At 38.3% G+C, this 22,374-nt stretch overlaps 4 protein-coding genes across 8 annotated transcripts; 2 read left to right on the forward strand and 2 right to left on the reverse strand.

Moving 5' to 3' along the window:
* Window positions 1-4,829: 4,829 nt before the first annotated feature.
* On the reverse strand, window positions 4,830-6,056 carry LOC125578979. Its single transcript, XM_048742148.1, has one exon. The coding sequence runs from the start codon at window positions 6,054-6,056 to the stop codon at window positions 4,830-4,832; it is 1,227 nt and encodes a 408-aa protein (XP_048598105.1).
* Window positions 6,057-7,640: 1,584 nt separating this feature from the next.
* On the forward strand, window positions 7,641-8,957 carry LOC125579151 (calcium-binding protein PBP1-like). 3 transcript variants are annotated; one of them, XM_048742821.1, is made up of 2 exons: window positions 7,641-7,880; window positions 8,392-8,957. In XM_048742821.1, exon 2 carries the CDS (start codon window positions 8,397-8,399, stop codon window positions 8,790-8,792), a length of 396 nt encoding a protein of 131 aa, XP_048598778.1. In that variant the 5' UTR covers window positions 7,641-7,880; window positions 8,392-8,396; the 3' UTR covers window positions 8,793-8,957. The 3 variants fall into 3 exon arrangements, with proteins under 3 accessions (XP_048598778.1, XP_048598777.1, XP_048598779.1); XM_048742820.1 differs by having other exon boundaries at window positions 7,740-7,972; window positions 8,266-8,957; XM_048742822.1 differs by having other exon boundaries at window positions 7,762-7,972.
* On the forward strand, window positions 7,646-15,757 carry LOC125579150 (NAD(P)H dehydrogenase (quinone) FQR1-like). 2 transcript variants are annotated; one of them, XM_048742818.1, is made up of 4 exons: window positions 7,646-7,880; window positions 14,651-14,744; window positions 14,963-15,225; window positions 15,310-15,757. In XM_048742818.1, exons 1-4 carry the CDS (start codon window positions 7,801-7,803, stop codon window positions 15,542-15,544), a joined length of 672 nt encoding a protein of 223 aa, XP_048598775.1. In that variant the 5' UTR covers window positions 7,646-7,800; the 3' UTR covers window positions 15,545-15,757. The 2 variants fall into 2 exon arrangements, with proteins under 2 accessions (XP_048598775.1, XP_048598776.1); XM_048742819.1 differs by lacking the exon at window positions 7,646-7,880 and adding an exon at window positions 14,233-14,460.
* A 3,710-nt stretch (window positions 15,758-19,467) lies between these two features.
* On the reverse strand, window positions 19,468-21,443 carry LOC111213581. 2 transcript variants are annotated; one of them, XM_048742823.1, is made up of 3 exons: window positions 20,975-21,443; window positions 20,414-20,608; window positions 19,468-20,303 (listed from the first exon to the last, which is right to left on the reverse strand). In XM_048742823.1, exons 2-3 carry the CDS (start codon window positions 20,606-20,608, stop codon window positions 20,040-20,042), a joined length of 459 nt encoding a protein of 152 aa, XP_048598780.1. In that variant the 5' UTR covers window positions 20,975-21,443; the 3' UTR covers window positions 19,468-20,039. The 2 variants fall into 2 exon arrangements, with proteins under 2 accessions (XP_048598780.1, XP_048598781.1); XM_048742824.1 differs by having other exon boundaries at window positions 19,469-20,050; window positions 20,166-20,303; window positions 20,414-21,443.
* Between the last annotated feature and the right edge of the window lie 931 nt (window positions 21,444-22,374).

Genomic DNA, 22,374 nt, shown 5'->3' on the forward strand with positions numbered 1-22,374 from the left:
TGAGGGGCCCGGATTTAAGAAAGGTAGAAGAAGAAGTTTTTATAAGAAAATGGAAGATGAGAAAGATGAATGAAATAGACAATACCGGAAGAGTGGCTCTGATACCACTTGATAGAACCAAAATAAGGATCACTCTTTCGGTAAGGTTGATATGAACTCAGATCCGAGAGGATTGAGAACTGATGGTATGAACGGTGACACTAAGGGTTGCGGAATAGCCCAAAGATACTACCAGACTTCGATCGTTGCCGGATGTGACGCACCGGTCCAACAAAAGAAGGATCGAAACTTGGAGATAACCTCACCAAGAAACTAAGAAATGTTCTAACAAAGAACAAGAGAGTAAAAACTCAAAAGAATGAAAGCAAAACGAAATTATTTTATTCAGATCTGATGGTTACATTATATAGAAGTTCTAGTCAAAAGACTTAAAGAAAAATGTGGGAAATCTAAACATAGAAAATGATAAAATTGACCAGATCTGGTCAAGGCACGAAATCACACTTTGACTAGCGAAAACCCCTTCAAATTCCGTCCAGGTTCATTGCTTCCTGAAGCATGTCCTGCGGACTGGGCCAGTACACAAGCAGGACAGTCCAAAGTAGCCAGTTTTGAAGTGTCACGGCCTATCTTGAGTTCCACTCGTCCGAATCCAAATCTGTCTCGACCATTGCTCTTAAAATGCCAATCAGTACGGGAAATACGAGCTCCAGTTCGGTGAATTCGATCGTCTGGACATGGGTATTGATGAAGCCTCAAACTGGACATCCGGGCGGTACATGTGGTACTGTCCAGAAATGTATAGCAATGACCTAACTCAGGATCCGTGCGTCCGAATGCGATTCCGTCTCGACTGTTCTTCATCAAATGGAAAACAGGACGTTGAAGACAAAGTCCAGTACAGTGAAATCGATCATCTGGCCATGGTTCCAGCCAAAGCTCACATCCGGATGCATGTGGGACAGTCCGGTCAGTCTGGCCAGTATGGTGAAAATCATGAACCTCGGTTGAAAACTTCAGAACGTCCTGAACTTCATGCTGGTTCGGCTCCATGTACTGATCCGTGGACCGCGGTCTATCAGCAGGGTACGGGGGGGGCGCGCCGGCGTCGTCGGGAGCCATGGTTCAGACCAGACGAGAGTGTTGTGTCCAGTACCCACTGTTTTGCGGAGGCCTAATTTCAGCAGAGGTTGAGCAGCCATCAAGCTTCTCCATACATATGAGGGATTGCTCGCTTTGTTAACAACTATCGGGTTTGAAAGTCGAAAGTATCGACCTTTTAGGACACGGGCCAGGAGCGAGTTGGGGTATTGTACGAGTCTCCAGAGTTGCTTCGCAAGCAGTGCGAGATTAAAATTTTTGAAATCTCTAAATCCCAGGCCTCCACACTCTTTTGGGGTGCATATTTTCTTCCATGCTATCCAATGGAGTCCTCGGTTTTCATTTTTGGTGCTCCACCAGAAGCGGGAGATAGCACTGGTGAGTTTTCGTATGATCTCTTGAGGTAGTAGGAAGCATGACATGACGTAGGTAGGGAGTGCTTGGGCTACAGATTTAATTAGAACTTCTTTCCCACCTTTGGATAAGAGTTTCGCGGACCAGGAGTTGATACGGTTCTGTAGTCTTTCCTGGATGAAGGCGAAAGCCTGCTTTTTACTGCCGCAGATTTTTTCTGGAAGACCGAGGTAAACTCCCATGCCTCCTTCTTTGGTGATACCTAGGGTTTGCTTGATAGCGGTTTTTGTGTCAGTGGGTACTTTGTTGCCGAAAAGGATGGAGGACTTTTCTACGTTTAATTGCTGTCCCGAGGAGCAGCCGTAGGTGTTGATTATTTTCATAAGCTCCGCACATTGCGGGATCTCTGCTTTGCAGAAGAAAAGACTGTCGTCAGCGAATAGGAGGTGTGAGATCGGGGGGCTCCCTCTTGCGATTTTTAGTCCTGTGATCCTACCTTCCTGTTCTGCTCCTTGTATCTGGGAGATAAGAGCTTCCGTTAAGAGAATAAACAAGAAAGGGGATAGGGGGTCGCCTTGCCGGATGCCTCTAGAAGGAGATATATTGCCTTTCGGCTCGCCGTTGAGGAGGACTTGGTATGAGACGGAAGAGATGCAGATCTTTATCCACGAGACCCATTTTGCCGAGAAGCCGAGTTTTAGGAGCAAAGCCTCCAGGAAGGACCATTCAACTCTATCGAAGGCTTTGCTCATATCAGTTTTGATTGCCACAAATTTAGCTTTACAGCTGGGATTTGTTCTCAGGGCGTGGAAGACTTTATGCGCAACTAGAACATTATCTGTAATGAGGCGCCTAGCCACAAAGGCTGATTGAGTCTCTGATATTAAACTTGGGAGGCAACGTTTTAAGCGCTTACTCAGGATTTTGGAGATGATCTTGTAGCTTACATTGCATAGACTGATCGGACGAAATTCAGACATCTCACTAGGACGATCGGTCTTTGGAATGAGACAGATATTCGTCTGGTTTAGTCTGGGGTCAAGGATGCTGTGTTGGAAGAAATCCTTTACCGTCTTGCGCATCACTTCTTCCGTAATGCCCCAGTATTTCTGGAAGAACAGGCTTGTCATCCCGTCGGGGCCTGGTGCTTTGTCGGGGTTTATGTCAAAAACTGCTCTGCGAATCTCATCATCAGATGGAAGTTTTGTTAGGGCTTCGTTCATCGCTGGAGTGACTTTTCCATTGATATATTTGAGAGATTCAGCAAATTCCGAGGGATCCGTGGAGGTAAAGAGCGTATGGAAGTAACCGGTCGCCACATTTTCAATATCGGATTCAGTCTCTGCCCATGTACCGTTGGATCTACGGAGCTTTGTTACTCGGTTACGAGCTCTTCTTTGCTTCGTGGTAGCATGGAAGAACTTCGTATTTTGATCTCCCTCTCTTAGCCAGTTTGCGCGGCTCTTCTGTTTCCAGTAGAGTTCCTCTTCTCTAAAAGCTGAGCAGAGGTTCCACTTTAGATTAAGTATAGCTTCCTGAGAGAAATCATCATCTAGTTGTGCGCGTTCCAGTTGATCTTTGATCTCTTCGATCTTCTTTGCAGCATTGGAGGGGTTCGCTCGCTTCCAGCGGGAGATAAACTTTCGGCATCGGGCAATCCTATCGTGGAGGTCATCTCTATCGAAGAGTGTGGGGTCGTTCCATCCGTGCAGAATGGAGTCCCGGAAACCGTTTCTACCAAGCCATCGCTTGTCGAATTTGAAGCCTCGCTGACCAGGTCTCCTAACAGAGAGAAAACGAGTGAGTATTGGGCGATGATCACTGCCCCAAAGGCGAAGGTACTCCACATTTGTGTGGGAGAAGCAGTGGTGCCAGTCTTCATTACCCACTGCTCGGTCTAACCTGCATTGCACTTTTCCAGAAGCTCTATTTCCCACCCAGGATAGAGAGTTTCCTTTGTATGGGAAATCTATCATTCCACAGTCAGCCAGCATTGTTTTGAAGGGGAGGAAAGAAGCGTCAGAACGTTTTCGGCCTCCTTTTTTCTCACCATTGCTGGTTATCTCATTGAAGTCCCCAAGCATTAGCCATGCCCCTGTCCTGGTCGTGCTCATTCGGGTGAGTCTTTCCCATACTTCATCTCGGTATTGGATAACTGGATCACCATAAACAAAAGTAATGAAAACTTTGTGGCCTTCAATGGTGGTCTCAATATCTATCATACGATTATTGGAGAAAAGAATCTTAACGTCAAAGGAATCCAAATAAAAAAGAGCTAATCCACCGCTTCTACCCTCGGGTTCCACGGTGAACAATTTATTATAACCAAATTCAAACTGAAAATCTTGAAGAAAAGAGTAACTGTTTTTTGTTTCAGATAAGAAAAGAAAAGAAGGAAGAAAACAACGATGCAATTCCCGGAGATGTTGCTTTGTCAGATAGGCTCCGGCACCCTGACAGTTCCATGCTATTGCACTCATATCTTCTTACTGGATGGTTTCTGGGACACCACCGAACCTGAAAGAGACAAAGATTTTTTGCATAAAGCAGAAGGAAACACCTCAGTACGAGGGACCATAGTCGAAGAAGATGAAAGTCGATTACCCGGTGCAGTCTTCTTCCTAGGTGAAGCTCGACTCTTAAGAGAGTGGAGTTTCTTGGAGGCATTGGAGCCTTTGATGTCTGGGGACCGGGGAGTCTTCTTCTTTAGTAAGTCTTTTGGGGCGTAGGGTGCCGGTTGGCTGCTCGTTGCCGGTTTTAGAGCCGGTTTTGGAGCCGACTTTGGGAAATTCTCTGGTACCTTTGCCGGTGGAGCCTGGCGAGTAGGGATTGCCTTCTCCGGATACACAGCATTAGCTGGAGAGAGCTGAGATATGGCTTCAATTTGTTCTGCATCACGGTCAAGACTATCTCCAAGAAGGTCATCATTTTCCATATCAAGCATATTCTCATCCATCTCTAGGCGTTCAGTTTCAAGGACTAGTTTATCAACCTCTGCTAGCTCTCTATCTACTTCCGCTAATTCCAAATCAGTTATGGGGATATCTAAGTCCTGATCTAAGCCAAACTCAATCTCATGCGACTTATTCCTCTGGTCCGAGTGGGGAGAGACATACCTTTGGCGCTCTGTGGATTTGGGTAAGGGCGCTTCCATGGTTTTCTCCGAGATAACCAGAGTGGTGCCTCGGGGTGTTGTTGTAGTAGTATGTGTCGCTTTGTTTTTTGACGTGGGGGAGCCGGTGGCAATGACTTTGCCTTTGAGACGTCGAATCCGTTCTTCTTCGGAAGTTGCACTAACCTCGTCAGTCTCGCGATTCACGACCATTTCTCCTGATTCCAGGGATACATGGTTGTCAGAGATTGTTCTCTGAGAGTCATAGGTTGCTCGAGATCGTTCCGGGCGAGCGTAGGGGGGCATGGCGAGCGTCCCTTGAGGGGGGAGCTCTGGCACGCTTCGCGTCGTTATAGTTACGCTGGTGCCACTCCATAGTGGAGGATTTCTTGTGATGAGGCGCTTGGTATAGAGATCGCTGTCGAGAGTTGCTTTGGGAATGGTGATGATCCCTGTTTCCTCGCTGTTGATGCTCTCTGTCGCTTGGGATTTCTAGTCTACTCCACACCTCCTTGTTGGAATGAGAGTGACGGTTGTCCAGTCGACCTGAGCTAATATGGTCTCGGGTTTGGTAGCCATTTCCCCTTGTATCCTTCGAGTCCTTTGAAGGGGAGTTCTTGCGTCTTTTATCATTGCGGTACAGCTCATCGTCTTTCGAAAAGGACCGTGGACTATGGTGTCTCCCATAAATTGGGGATCGTGGCCTCTTGAGGGAGTTCCCCGAGTTATATCCTTGAGTTCCTTGAATGAGAGGTCTCTGATTGTCGTTGATGACGTGATTTTCCGCTCTCTGCTTTCTCTTTATTTCGCGCTCCTCTGGCGAAAGCTGAGGGCAGGTATTTTCATCATGGGAAATGAGATTGCAGGTGAAGCAGTAGCGGTGGAGACCCTCGTATGCGAGGGAAACTTTGCCAATGTCTCCATTTGGGAAACCGATTCTGCGCTCAAACTGGAGAGGTTTATCAGCGTCAATAGAGACTTGGATTCGTGCCTTCTTATCATCTATGAGAAGTTTTTTTCCGAGGGCATTTGCGATCTCCGTAAAAGTTTTGTCATTCCAGAAGTGAACTGGGACTCCCGTTACATTTATCCAGAAGGGGATTGTGTTTGGGAAGTTCTCACTGGTAAAGGGCTCCCAGCGCTCTAGGGCGAAGCTCCATTGATTGAAGTGGCATGGGCGTTTATTGAGCACCGTTTGGAGGTCCACTTCGTTGTCAAAATCAAACTGAAAACGACTATTTCCAAGGTTAAGCCCTCGAACCCTTCCTTCTACGTTCCATATCCGAGGGCGTGGGAGGAGATTGATCAGCGCGTCGATGCTGCGTCCGCGGAGGTGAAAGACGCGGCCGATAAGGGTAAGGCGGAAACGTTCTTTTGCGTCGTTCAGATTGCAATCAGGGATGCGGATGATGTCGTCCTCAGTGTTTGTTTGGCCACGAGTAGCATTGGAGGGTCCACCTTTTCGTACAATCAAAGATGATTGACTCATACTGAGAATTGTTTGAGAAGAACTTAGCAAAAGCTAGAGAGTTGCACAGCAGAGGGGCGGGAGTGATGGATCTGAGAGAGGCTAGACGGTGGGTTTAAGAGGGGGGTACTGCGTAGGGTTAGGGTTGGGTCTGAAACAGAGATCTTGCCTTAAACTGCGTAAAGATTAAATGAGAGAATATTGTGTTACTTGGCAGAGACGCCAGAGGAAGATTCGAGATCCGAAGAGACAGAGAAAAAAAGAGACAGAAAAGACAACGGTGCAAGGAGTGTAGGTAGTCTCCCTTGCACGATGTTTCACCGGTGATGTGTCTTAGAAAGTAGGGGAGAGTCCTGTGAGGGTGGGAGGAGGATGGATCTCAGAGTCGCCTTTTTGGTCGCCTAAACCTAGCCGCCCCATTCTGTTTGCACGTAATATACTCCATATCAAGTGCTAAGAGACCAAAATTTAAAGAAAGAACCAACAAAATGCCATCGTATTGAATCCCCAAAGTACTCCACACATAGGTCTTGATTGGCAGAACATATGATAAAGCAGTAACATTGCATCTTAACCGAACTATACATACAATATTGAAAATTTTATTGTTGTTCTCAAAATTAAGAACGAACTGAAACTCCACTACTTCTTAAATGAATTAAAAATTCATCAATTTCAATTTATGTTTTAACTAACTCTGTTTGAAATTATGAAACCAACATAAATACCTAAATACCCAAAGCTATAATCTGAGCGTTCAATCAGTTTAGAATTTTCAATCTTTGGATTAGGAAAACTTTGCTGAAAGGAACCCAACATAACTTGCGTTTATTCAGGAATTGATTGGTTGGTTTTGCTTGTGAGAGTTTTGTTTTTATGTTTGATATTTTTGCTAAAATCAGTTAAACTATACGAAATACGTCCAGGCCGTTCAATCAGTTTAGAATTTTCAATCTTTGGATTAGGAAAACTTTGCTGAAAGGAACCCAACATAACTTGCGTTTATTCAGGAATTGATTGGTTGGTTTTGCTTGTGAGAGTTTTGTTTTTATGTTTGATATTTTTGCTAAAATCAGTTAAACTATACGAAATACGTCCAGGCCGTTTACCAAAAAAAAAATGAAGAAAGAAAGACTTCCAGGCCTAATCAAACTTTCTAAAATAAAAAAGATATCAAACATAACTCTGCTGCATAACAAAACCAAATCTCGCGTATTTTCAGTGTGATGCAAACTAGAAGAAACTCAAAAACAAAAAGACAGATTTTAAGAAGTTTCCTTGGTCAATGTTTGTAACTTGCCTCAGAAAGTCACAGAAACTTCACACTGAAACCTACTATATTACTTTTTATACTCCATAAAAAGAAACAGCAGAGTTCACCCTCCGCGTTTTCACACCAAATCCCCGTGTGAACAGTCACAGCTTCCAGCAAAAGACAATAATGCCCTTAGGTGACCTTCCCAGAAGAAACCAAAACAAAAACAAAGCTTCCTTCGTCCAGTCCACTACCTAAAAGCTTAGACCATCTTCAACCAGGGTGCTTAAGGGGAATGCTTAGCTTAATAAATATTAAAAAAAAAAAAAATGGGATTAATGTGAAAAAGCGGTGCTTAAAGAGGAGGTAGAAGAACCGGTGCTTGTGGGACACGTGTTGGATCTTGGTCGAATTGGCTCGATCCTCTCCCTCTCGTCTTCGTCGAATTGGCTTGATCGCCTGGTTCGATCGATATAAAATCCAGCCCAGGTCAAGAACTCCTTCTCCGACATGTTCTGCTGCTACAGAGACGTCATGAAGATGTTCATTTCGTCGGCCCTCTGCAGCTCGTCTCCTATCCTTCGATCCAGGTAACCCGTCTCAACTCTCCTCCGCCATGGAATCAAGCTTTTCCGTCGCCGGATCCTCCACCATCGTGCTCCAGATCCGGGAGAGAAAGCTTGTGAGCTCCAATGGCCATTCTTGGCTTATTTTCAAGTCTAGTCCTTTGTCTTTGGATAATTATTTTTTGATCCCAAAACTATCAGATTTGCAGAACAGACCTTTCTAATTGACCCCTAATCTTTCAATTGTGCAACTTTAACCCAAAGTAATTTTTTTAAGAACCTTTAGGTAAGCAACTAGCATTGAAGCACAAAATTTGGGTGTTTCTTATCTAAAGTGCTTATCAACAATTATATATTAAAATAATCATTAAGCAACTCTAATGGGATTTGTGGTTAATCATGCTCTTAGTTGGCTTCCATGGATGTTCCTTCTCCGAAACTCTCTTCCTTTATATATACAAAATCCACTCTCATTTCTACATCATCAACTTACAAAACCCATCTCTCAAAATTCTCAATTTCTCTCACTCTATAGCTCAAATGGCGACTCCTCAATCCTCAACCAGACCAACCCACCAAAACCCACAACCCACTTTCCACGACCTCTTCCCCGCCATGGCCGGAAAACTCGGAGGAGAAGGTCTAATCGACGAGCTCTGCAAAGGCTTCGAGCTCCTCATGGACGGAGACAAAGGAGTCATCACTTTCGAGAGCCTGCGGCGAAACGCATCAGCGGTTCTTGGGCTCGGAGATCTGACGGACGACGATGTAAGGTGTATGATCGACGAAGGGGATTTCGATCGAGACGGTGCGTTGAATCAGATGGAGTTTTGTGTGCTCATGTTTAGGCTTAGCCCTGACTTGATGGATGCGTCACGCTTTGTCGTCACGGAGGCGATCGAGGAGGAGTTTGGTGACCGAACACATGGGCATTGATATCCCATCAGAGGCTTTGACATAAGTTTAACCAATTCCTTTTATGTTTTTCTTATCCTTTCGATTATTGTTGCAATTCGTATAAAATTCTTGCATGTTATATAACCGATATGGAAAAAATTCATTGAGAACAGACAAAAATACAAGTATATAATTAGATGCAAATACAAGCATATTGAACCGTAACCCATTCTATATGAATTTAACTTCATTGACAATGTTACAAATGATTCGTTAATTTGTAAGAATTGTCTCTATTTTTTTTTTGTCATCAAACAAACAGACTCATACTGACTCTTATGAATGGTCTCTATTTAAAATATTTTTTTCATTTAAAACCAGTGTTTCTTAACCCGAATCTGATCCGTAGCCGAAATAGTAAACCGGCAATCGGATATGTAATCCGGTTTGGATTGAAGAAATGTCTATTATTAAAAAATCAGATAAAATCCATAAAATCCAGTAAATCTCGAGGCTAACCGGTTGAACCGATGGATGACCAATATGTAATTTTTTTATTAACAATGTTACAAATATTTTGTTAATTTGTAAGAATTATGTCCATTTAAAATATTTTTGCATTTAAATCAGCATTTTAAAACCCGACCCAGATCCACGATCAAACCAGTAAACCGGTAATCTGATATGTAATCTAGTTTATGATTTAAGAAAATTCCACTATTAAAAAATCCGTAAAAACCTGCTAAATCTCGAGACTAACTGGTTAAACCGATAAGTCACTGATACGTAAATCCAATTTGATTTGAATTGTAAATTTTAAAATTTAAAAGTTAGTTTTATTTTTTTCATTATATATTTAAATAATTATTAGTTTCAATATTATTGTTTTTTTATTACATCTCTTTTAATTCCAACTTGTTAAGAAAATGAACCTAGACTTAGTTATTTCATAATTAGATTAACATTCGGAAACCCTTTAAAATACACAATAACAAAATCACATAAGATATCATATTATTTTAATAATAAAGATCTGATAAAAATTAGCATATATTTTATCATATTTATTTAATTTTAAATTATTAAAATAAATCAAACAGCCATATTAACCACATTTAAAAACAATTATAAATTACTAAAACTGTTAAAAAGTCCCACATTTAAATTTGTGATCCATAGTTTAAATTTTTTGTTATGACAAAATACAAATTATTATAAAATCATATAAGTAAGAAGTCTAATTTAATTAATTATTAAGATTAAAAGATATATATATATATATTATACCGTTTGTAGATTAAAATATATACCATATAAAATACATATATATTTTAATTTTGGATTTTACTTTGAACAATCTTTTTTGATAAAAGCTTTGAACAAACATTGACAAATCAATTTTTTAAAAATTATAAATTACTAAAACTATTTATTCCACAATGAAATTTTGTTATCATTAATTTAGAGATTTTGTTATAAAAGATACACATGATCAAAAAACTATATGAGTAGAAATCATCATTTAATTGAAATCAATATTAAAATATACTATATATGTTAATATCATTTAAATTTAATTATATATCTTATAAAATAGAAAAAAAAATATTATTTGGATTAATAAAATTAATTTATATGTTCACACCAATTTAATTATATATGTATTAGTTACTGACTTTTAATTATTCAATATATATATATATATATATATTATTTTATTATATGTAAAACATATAATATTGAAAATAATTTATATATAAAATGCTCAAACCGCGCAAGGCGCGGATATTAATCTAGTCTTACCATAAAATTGACTTAAAAATTTCAGCATTAATAATCTTGATATAAAGTATACCATAAAAATAGCCTAGATGTTAGTTTTTTTTCAAAAGTAAATACGTTAGGCTTAAGTAGAGGATATAGTTTGATTTACTGGAATTAATTATAGGGTATAATATCTTTTAAATTTTTTTCCTAAAAGCAACTTGGTTCCAATTATGTGTGTTTCCCTTAATAGTATTGATTTGAAATCTAACACTATGGACATGCTCAAATAAATCATGGCCCTTAGGCAAAATAGTTTTCCAAACAAATTTTACATATATTTTATGGATAATTTAAAAATTTTGGACCATTTATCTTATTTTTTAAAAAAATTAAGCCATTTTTATTACTAATTACGCAAAAAAAATTAACCTGGGGCCCACGCCCCTCTTGCCCTATACCTAAGCCGGCCATGACTATGGATTGCAATTTTCCTTATCCCTCAAAAGGTAGGTCTTGTTATATCCGGCTTGAAATCGAAGTAAGCAAATTTTGAATTTACTTTTCACTTACCTGTTTTTGATTTCCAGAAGAAAAAAGTAGATTAAAACCCCGTTTGTAAGAAAACATATTAAGAGTAAAGGGGTTTTAAAACCGGACTGACCCGATGGTTGAACTTAATTCGACCATGAACCGGTTATATAGTCGGGTTGGGTCTAATAATTGGTTCGACCCTGAACCGGTCACGCTCGGACACACTGAGTACATCCTATACATGTATCATTAATATATCTTTTTTGATCGTTTTAATTGGTAGCCGGATTAGATCTCAAAGTTATTAAACTGATAAAACCTATTAAAACTATAAAAATCTATAAATCATCTATATAAAGATAAAACAAGTTTATATTTATAATATTTTATGTTTTAAATTCATTTATATTTTAATTTTGTTTCATATTTACTAACATTACTTTTAAATTTATCCACTAGAAATATATTAAACCAGATTGTTGAACTAAGTTTGATCCGGTCGAACCATATTGAACCGTAACTCAAAAATTATCTAGTTCAGCTTCCGGTCCGGTTTTAAAAACACTGGAGTAAACAGTTAAGCCTTTGTAACACATCTTAACACATCACTCATCAAAGTCTACATATAATTATGAGATATGTGAGTGTAGTTTCCACTTTCAACCACCTGATCATATTTCTACTTTTCCACTAGCTAATTTTACTTTATATATAAAGCAAATATGGTTGCACCTTGCGGGTAATCCATCATGTAGGCTAATGCGTGTAGCCATGCAGTCCCTGATCCTGCGAAGAAGACCAAATCATGCATGTACGTATCTTAAGCGACACTTTGGTCAATAAAGCTAATATAAAAAGTCGTTTACTTTGTTTCCACGGATATGAGCAAATTTGGGGTAAGTTGAACATCATATATAAGTAATGGGGCGGAAAAGCGAAGCATCCTTAAAACACAAGCCAGCTTTAACATTTTATCATTTGTCTTCACTCATATTAACATCATATTTTTTTTGTATAAATAACTTTAATTATTTGGATATTTTATCATGTATATTTGTTTTTAACATAATATTTTATCATGTAGTTCTTGGAAAAAAATGTCGTTGAAGATCGCCCCCTCTTGATTACAACGAAAGGTTCCTGTAATTCTAAGGGATATCCAAAATGATTACATCCAAATTCCTAGATATGATCTTTAGATATATATATATATATATATATATATATATATGGATCCAACATATATAAGGTTTCACTATACTCAGGTCCAGGTAAACATACATGTAACACATAACCCCAGTTTTGCAGACGGATTGTCTTAGATCGGATTCTAAATAACTTACATAAAATCTTATTGATTGGTGAACCTAGAGGTTCACCTTACAGAGCGATTTGTATATGTAAATTTCTAGGGCTCCCAAATTTTGGAAATACTATATTAAAGTGGTTTTAATGATAAGTTTCAATGTTAGTAAGCCAAATTTTAGAAAATAATTATGTTTTAGTTCTGTAGATATTCGTTTCGTTTTTAGAAATTTATACATGTTTCAAAATTATATTAATCAATTATGTAAATTAAAAATGCTCCAAATTTTAAACTAGTTATAAGTTTCTGTATATCTAATATATGAGCCTAATGTCAAAGAATATATATATATATATATATGAGCATAATGTTATTTGTATCCTCATCTATTTTTGACGCTATAGGTTTGTTAAGTTATCGATAATCGTAGTATAGATATCAAATAACGATAGTTTTTAGTTGATGACAATACACTGTTCAAAAAAAAATCCCATTATTAAAGTGAAGTAAAAAACAGTGCATTCATACTAATTAATTTGATAGGATTACTTGTAATTTAGACGACGCCTTACTGCTGTTGGAAATTAAAATGCATAGTCGTAGTTTTATTAAGAAACTAAAAGTCAAGAAAGAACAAAGAAAAATGATGACGAGAGTGATGATGCAACGGCTTGAAGTCGGAATTTAGATTGGATCAAGTCTTGATCCAATGGCTAGATTATATTCGCCGATCAAATCGGACAGATAAGTTTTTCGACCCTACCCTCAGTCAATTTAGCACCTACTTGGTTGTCTTCATGGGGCTTGGATCACAGTCGTTGACTTGTTCTCTCTCAGTTTCATTCCTTCTCCACAAATATCTCATCGATAGATTTTTAAAAAGATGATTTCATTATTAGTTGTGAACTGTGATTGCTATGCAATTGGTGATTGCTATGCATTTGGTGTGCCGTGTGCAGCGAATTGCGGATTGAGTGATTGATTGGTATTGTATAAAAAACCCACTAAACGATAGATAAGTATAACCTATAGCTTATGAAGATGTTGAAAAATATTAATATGTGACTTAACTGAAACAGAACTTTTCGTTTGTATATGAAAATATTCAGACAGTCTTTAATATTAGTGATTATATTAACCTAAACATATTAGTTAGTAACTTAGTATCATAGACACCAAGTTCATTGGGATAATTGATTTTGCAAACTTATAATAATTTTTGTCAAGCTACCATTTTGTGTAAGACTGATTCATAATTTAATCATATAAAGCTTGAACAGATAAACACTATGATTTCTTGTTTAGAAAAGTCATCTTCTAGAGAAAACAAGTAAGCAGAAAGCTGCTTTCTTGTGTTAGATAATCATATTTTTGAGGGAAAAGGAACATGATGATGAGCGTGACGACCACATATCATCATTAATTTTATGTTATTTAAATAATTTAAATTATAGAATAAAATCAACTTTTTCTGTCCAATACCAAACCAGGTGATGAACGACTACGTTTTGAATTGACCACCTATACCCCCTATAATACCCGTGGAACTCAAAATTGGCCCACTAGTTTTCTTTGCTTAGTTTGCTACCTAATTAAAATCACCATAATTATTAAAGAAATGGCATGATAATTATTATGTTTCCAATAGTTTTACCGAAAAACACGCATATGAAAATAGTGATTTTTTGAAAGCTCTGAGGTTTATGCAAATTTCATTATGACCTATGTTTAGTAGATCAAATATTTTTCAACTCATGATGAAACAAAAGATTTAATTGTTCATCGATCACTTTAAATACTCATGAAGGGGTGGCTAAATATATATAAAAGTAAAAGTATGGGGTAAGATTTCAATTTGACCAAATAATGAGGGTGTTGAAGTTGAGTTCCTCTGAAAAATACAAGTTTGGGAAAAGGATAAAAAAGAAAAGAAAACAAATAATGTTGGACCACTATAAATACGCTTACAGCATTTTCGGATCGTTGAACCATTCCTATATCATCATCATCCACAAAGACAATTTTACGAGAAACACTTCAGAAAGTAGTTAAGCTTCAGATAAACGAAGAAACGATTCCGATGGCGACCAAAGTGTATATCGTGTATGTTAATTTTCTGTTTATCTTTGTTTCCTAGTCCGTTCCTGCTTCTAGCGACTTGATTTCATGTTTTTTTTAATGTCGAAGATCGAACAAGAAGGTGTATTGATTTTTCACGGACGATCGTTTTATATTTTATTTACTGGCACTTGCTTTGTTCAGTGGTTCAAAGTCTCTTTGATGTGTTCTGCAGGTACTACTCAATGTACGGTCACGTGGAGAAATTGGCTGAAGAAATAAGGAAAGGAGCTGCTTCTGTTGAAGGTGTTGAAGCCAAACTATGGCAGGTTTGTTTGTTCTTTACCTCTGACTTTCTTCCATAATCACTTTTATGTTTCATTGAGAAACTTATGTTCTATGGATCATCTAAGCGGCTACAACATTATGATTCGAGTCCAAAAACGTTGCGTTGTAAACTTAAATATATTCTCACATTAGTAGTAACCAATTAGAAAGGAACTCTGTTTTTTAACGGTTTCTCGATTGTTGAATTGTTGTTACACAGGTACCAGAGACGCTTCCAGAAGAAGCACTCCTTAAGATGAGCGCACCACCAAAGAGTGGATCACCAATCATCACACCCAACGACCTAACTGAAGCTGATGGTTTTGTCCTTGGTTTCCCAACAAGGTTTGGTATGATGGCTGCTCAGTTCAAAGCCTTCTTGGACGCAACTGGTGGACTCTGGAGGACTCAGGCACTCGCCGGTAAACCAGCTGGTATCTTCTACAGCACTGGCTCTCAAGGTGGTGGCCAAGAAACCACCGCGTAAGTTCTCTCATCAAACAACAAATAAACTTCACATCTTTGCCTATATCTTAACAAACGTTTTCTTATGTGGTAAATCAATAGGTTAACGGCGATAACTCAGCTGGTTCACCACGGGATGATATTTGTCCCAATCGGTTACACATTTGGTGCTGGAATGTTCGAGATGGAGAAAGTTAAAGGTGGGAGCCCTTATGGAGCTGGAACATTCGCAGGAGATGGTTCTAGGCAGCCAACGCAGCTCGAGCTAGAGCAAGCTTTTCACCAAGGCAAGTACATTGCAACCATCACCAAGAAGCTCAAAGTATCTACTGTTTAATGTTATCTAATGATTCGGTATCAATAAGAACAAAAAAAAAACATTGCATGTTTTGCTCTGCTTTATTAATATTATATAAGTCCATCATATATATTCTTTCACTTCGATATTATTTCACAACAGTAATTATTGTCTTGTTTTTACGTATAGATATGTAATGATTTGTGCTTGTGTTTCACTCCAAACATGAATGAGATTTTTTTATAGTCAAAACCTTAAAAGGGTAATACAAGCTCATCTAAGATCTTAAGAATTTCTAGAGCAGAATACAAATCCAATTTATAAAAAGAAACAAATTGGTTCAAACTTTGCTTGTATTACACTCAAAAACGGAAAACCTAATCCTGGTTCTAAAGATTACATGAGCATTCCCGTAGCATCTGCTAATGAACGGCTGACTTTATCATGTTTGTAGCCAAGTCTTGTGAGTTCTTAGGGTAGAATTTGTACAGCTTCATGTTTTCAGAGGCTTGCCTAGTAGTATAACTCGGTTCATTCTTTCAACCGATCGCTCTCCAATCTCTTGCCGCTTGGTGAGCTACCTTTCCTACTTGAACACGATCTTTGACAAGCTCTTTGAACTCGTCTTTTAATTCCTCAGACAACCCTTCAAATTTGAACATTGTGTCAGCAAACACGTAACCGGCGGGTCAGAGGGGAACATTATGTACACCTCAGTACTACTACTACTCTCTTCAATATCATCTTCCTCTGATTCAGAGAAATAAGGAAGGCAATACTCAAACTTCTCAACACGTTCTTCCTTTTTGTTTCTGAGAGCTGCTCTCCGATTGTTACAGAACAAAGTAAAGATCCGAGAGCTTGTCTTCTCAACTTGTCTGTCTCTTTCTTGTAATGGAATGTAAGGAACCCGTCCCGTTCTCATCGTAATGGTTCCTTCTTCTGTTGCGCTCTGAAGGGATTTGATTGCTAGCTCTTTAGAAGGCTCAGTGTTTGATTCGATGACAACAACCGTTGGGACATTGACAAAAATGTATTCTTGATCCTTGTCAAGACAGTGTTGAAAGTTCTGCAAACCCTAAAACATAAACTTTCTTCCCGTGGAGAAACCAAACCCTCCTTCCTCCAAGGCTTCTTCTAGATGTTTGAAGTCCCAGTTGAGTCCGCAGAGTGCATCAGTTCCCACCGGAAACGCAGCTTTCAACAAATCTTCTAGGTTACGTTTCTCCTTTAAGTACTCCTCTGTCTCTTTGTCTTGTTGTGGTTTTGCCACTCTCCATTTCTTGTTACCCACGTTACCATTCTTCTTCTCAGTTTCCTTGTTCGTGCCCCTCTTTCTCTTACCACCACCACGACGAGCAGACATCATCTCGTCGTTTTGAATCTCCTCCGCAAGCTCACCTTTGCGGCCTCTTACGAATCTCCGACGAGCAGTCAGATAAACGAAACCCTAACTCTTTCAGCAAGGAAGCGAGACAATTGAATGATTTGAAATCATACTGAGAAAAGGAAAGACGATTCCATAAAAAAAGGAAAACTCAATCATTTGAGTATATTTCCATTTTCGGAAAGAAAAAACCCTACGAATTGTTTGTTTGTTTGTTTTTTGCTTTGGCTTATTTTTTCAACGCAGCTAAAAAGAAAATTAGGATCTACTTATCATTGATTAATCACTTTTCTCGATATTCATCTGGTCACCAAAAGAAAAAAAAAACAGTTCAAATGGGACCAGAACCTTCGACCTCATTCCTCAATGTTTTCTTTTTAGTTACTTCTCCATTGTCTGTGGCCAGGGATCCATTTCGGACACTTGGGGATACAACTAGATAAGTAGATATTACACAAATTTATATAAAGTCTATCATGCCACAAATTCTAGATGTATGGGCAGATGGCCTTGATTGCAACTTGGGCTTGAGTTCGCTAACAAAACTCTCTTGAGTAACTTTTTACATAAAGTTCACTAAGCTATAGCCAAGGAACAAGAATATTCGATGACTAGTTGACCAATCAATAGTAGCCATAGCGGCCCTTTGTATGACCGGTTAACGAAATCGAAATCGACATCGACATCGTAACAAACAGGCTCTGTTTCGGCTTTTCGTCTAACATGCTAAAGATAAAATGATTAGTGTGAACTTCATACTATCATCAACGTAAAAAGCCGACAAAGTCTGGTTATCCATATTCATGTGTACGTCAGTTTCAAAAAAAAAAAATATATATATTCATGTGTACGTAAGAGCATCTACATTGGTGAACCCCCCTTTGGGGTTCATACCAATTTTTTAATATATTTATGGTGGGACCATGAATAGTGATGAACTTCTTGATTTTGTACTTCTCCATTAGTGAACCCGAAGAAGGGGTTCATAGGAACTAAAATAATAGTTTTTTTAAAAAAATTTAGTTTTGATTTTTTTTTTAATACATGAATAAAATATAATAATTTATAAAATTTTATTCATTACATTGATAATTGATGAACATAGAAAGATTATTCATTACCGAATTTTTGCCATACATTTTCAACTAAATCAGCTTTCAACCTATCATGTTTTCCTGAATCCCGAAGTTCATTGCGCATGCCTAGCATATTATGTGCATGCAAACTTTCTCTCGTTTTGACCTTCGAACCTCTGCTTGACTCTCCTGACTCGAACTCAGATGTATCAGTAAGACTGTATCCGTCTCGTTCGTCCTCCACTATCATATTGTGCAATATGACACAAGTTCTCATAATTTTCCCTATCTTTTCCTTGTCCCATAGTAGAGCAGGGTTTTTAACTATTGCAAACCTCGATTGCAAAACCCCGAAAGCACGTTCGACATCTTTTCTGGTGGATTCTTGACGTTGGGCAAATAGCTCAGCTTTAGGACCTTGAGGAAGTGGGATGGATTGGATAAATGTTGACCAATTCGGATAAATTCCGTCAGTAAGGTAGTACGCCATACGGTAAGTGTGGTTGTTGACCTTGAATTTAACTTTAGGGGCTCGACCTTGCAGTATATCATCAAAAACTGGTGACCGATCAAGAACATTGATATCGTTGAGGGTACCTGGTAATCCGAAAAATGCGTGCCATATCCAAAGATCTTCTGATGCCACAGCCTCTAAGACAATTGTTGGTTTTCCTGAACCACGGGTGTATTGGCCTCTCCAAGCCGTTGGACAGTTCTTCCACTGCCAATGCATACAATCAATGCTGCCTATCATCCCGGGAAACCCGCGCTTCTCGCCAATGTCGAGTAATCGTTGAAGATCTTCCGGTGTTGGTGTTCTTAGATACTCAACTCCAAACAATTGTACTATCCCATTAGTGAAATGTTCTAAACATAAAAGTGCAGTACTTTCACCAAGTCGAAGATATTCGTCATACGTATCTCCAGATTGACCATATGCGAGCATACGTATAGCTGCAGTACATTTTTGAAGTGGTGATAGGCCGTACCTGCCGTGAGCATTTCTTCTTTGCTGAAAGTATGGAACTTCAGTAGTAAGGCGATCAACAATGCGGAGGAACAAGGGTTTGTTCATTCGAAAACGCCGCCTAAACATCACCGGCGGGTAAGTGGGATTTTCGTGGAAATAGTCGTTCCATAGTTGAATGTGTCCTTGTTCCCGATCTCTTTCAATATAAGCTCTTTTTTTGGGCTTGTTGGTTTGAACATCTAGTAGGGAGTCGATGATATTATCAAATTCTTCGTCAAACATATCTTCAAAGGCTTCATCAACGCCATCTGACTCTGAGGATGTCATAACTGAAAAAAACAAATATTTTAAATATCTCTACGAATATCATATTTTCGTTTTTAATTATAACATTAATTAAAAAAAAAAAATAAATCTTGGAATGTCATATTTTCGTTTTTAATTATAACGTATCCATTTTGGTTTGGGGTTGTGTTTTGTTGTTTGTTAGAAGTTTTAAAAAGGATTATGTATTTTTTAAAGAACTACTTGCGTTTGAGTTACAGGTGGTTTCCTAACTACCAAACATTCATTACACTTAATTAGACAACAACTTGTTCACAGACATTCATTACACATCAAATCAATTCTAAAAAACTCTAAAACGTTTAAGACACAGCAATTTAAGCGCATTCATCACAGCAACCAACCAGAGGAACCAAACTAGTACTAGATATTTAATGAAGTACTACTACACTCCCTACTCTAGATATTTAATGAACAAGTTAACTCTCAGTTCAACCAGAGGAAGCAAGTAACCACACGGAAACAGTTCCTACTCGAGTTCCTAGTTAAGTCTCAGTTTCTACTCTACACGGAAACAGTTCCTACTCAAGTTCCTAATGTATTATAGACAGTTCCTACTCAAGTTCCTAGTTAAGTCTCAGTTTCTACTCTACACGGAAACAGTTCCTACTCAAGTTCCACACGGAAACAGTTCCTACTCGAGTTGAAAGTTTACCTGTTCTGTTTCAGTCGAAACAGGCCTTCTCCAGAGCAGCCGCCTGGACTGTGAGGTTATAGACGTCACCAGTGAGCTTATCAAGCAGCAATGTGAGCCTCTTAACCTGTGCCTACATAAGAGATAAAGAAAACTTGTAACTCACTTATAAAAACGTAAAAAGTGTTCACAAATTTGATGATCTCAAATTTGATGATCACCCAAAGAGATAAAAAGTGTTCACAAACCTCAAGACTGTCGATCTGTTTAGTGAGAATGGGCACACATTTGATGATCTCAACAGCCTCATCCACACGCTCACGCATGCGTACCATCTCCTCCTGGACACCTATAACCCAAGGCTGACGGTAATGCAACCCATCAGCCTTGGTTAAACCACGGAAACATCAGTCAGACAACATATTTAACTAGAAAATTTAGACAACATAATAAGACATGTGAGATTAATGAAGGGAATGCGAATGATGTGGGTTACCTCGTAGTTTATGCAGCTGAAGAAGCGCTTCCCGGGACGCGTGTCGTACTCCTCCTTCACCCGAACCTCGTCGATGATTCTACCACCACACGGACAGCTTGTCGGCATCCCATATGACGAATCGGCAACGTTGTACAGGTGGTCGATGAACTCCTGCTTCCTCTTAAAATCTGTTATCTCGGCTGAGGGATCCATCTGAAACAGAGAAATGAAATTGATTAACCCTTTTCTATTGAATCAAAAATAATCAAAACCGTGAATCGATTGAGACAAAAGTAGTCAAAACCGTGAATCGAACCCAGTACAAGATCTAAACCCACTTATCGAAACCCCCAAATTCTATTTTGAACCCTAACTCGAAAAACCCTTTTCGATTTCCAATCCGCGAGAATCGAACCTTAAAACTATAAATCGAACCCGTAGACGAGGTAATACAGCATTAAATCAAAACCCTTCTCGATTTCGAACCCTAAATCGTAAAAAAAAAAATTGAAATTTCCCCTAACTCGATTTCGAAACCAAAACGACATCAATATAAAGGAGATTCCAGTCGAGACCCACCTCTGTTAGTAGAGGAGACAATAACTCGTCGAATCGATGGAGCAAATTCGAGAAATAGGGACAGAGATCGTCGTCGCACGGGGTTTCGCCGGGAGGAAGAAACCCTAGAGTTTTCGAGACAAAAGAGAGAAATGAATCTCTCTCCCCTTTCCACCGCGTGACGTCGACGCCGCGTCTCCAATCAATTCGCGACACGTGGTGTGAACCCGTATCGGACGGGGTCACTCGTAAGGGGCGGGTCGCGAGAAATAACCCATTTAATCTTTATTTTTAATGGTCCGGCCCTATGATACTGAGCCCATGAACCTGTCTAAAACCTCTAATGGGGCTGCTCTAAGAATATTGGTGCTTCATCAGGTGTATAACAACGGTTTTATAATCTCCGCAAAAAGTCGACTCTTTATAACCCAATATCATAATTTATAAAAGAAAAATTCTCTAGAATAGATCTAAAAAAGTTTTTGTCACAAATATAATTTTAAAAATAAAAATAATAAAAATAGACTTAAATGTTTTATGAAAGAAGTAAATATACACTTATACCCATAGGGTTAATTAATCTAAACATTAGAATTTAGAGTTAAGGGGTGGGGTTTAGGATTTAGGGTTTATGGTTCAAGGTTTAGAGTTGAGGAGTAGATTTTTGGGGATAGGATTTCAAATTTTTTTTTTAAAAACTATAATTTTCAAAATAAAAAATGCTATTTTGATCATTTTAGTTTTTGAAATCTATTTTTGTGACAAAAACTTAAAAATGTCTCAGCGCATTTAGCTTCAATTTATAAAACAACACTTTTCTCAGTGCATTTAGCTTCAATTTCTAAAGATGATAATGTTGTTGAACCAATAGCATTAAACCCTTTAAGAAAACGTTTCTAGCTCTAATATAGATCCATCCTATTCCAGCTTTTTGTTGGATTCAGATCCAAATGCTGTGTTTTTATTTATTTTTACTCATGATTCTAATTTCCACTTTATCATTGAATAGAATTGGAGTATTTCATTACAAAGATATTCTATTTTCAAAAAGAAATAGAATTCTGCGTTAGAGATGTTCTTACAGTCTCCTGGTATATCACAATATCTGAGGAGTGTGTACAATGCACATTTTCTAGCATAAAATTATGCAATATAGCAAAATATTTTGTATCTTCCTAATCACTTATTATTGGAAAAGATGGTGATTAGCAGTTATATGTATTTTTGGAGTGGTGGTTTAGCGGTTTCCACTATCCCCGTTTATTATTGGACGTTGAAATCGATATCAGGTGTTATTACTTATTATGCTCCTTATAACTATATTTTTTAGATTAATACCTTTTTTAATAGTTCCAAATTTTAGTTTTGTAAATAACAGTTATAAAATCAAAAATTGACTAAGACTAACTCCAAAACTAAAA

This window comes from Brassica napus, chromosome A10 (genome assembly GCF_020379485.1).
Source record: "Brassica napus cultivar Da-Ae chromosome A10, Da-Ae, whole genome shotgun sequence".
Classification (NCBI taxonomy): Eukaryota; Viridiplantae; Streptophyta; class Magnoliopsida; order Brassicales; family Brassicaceae; genus Brassica; species Brassica napus.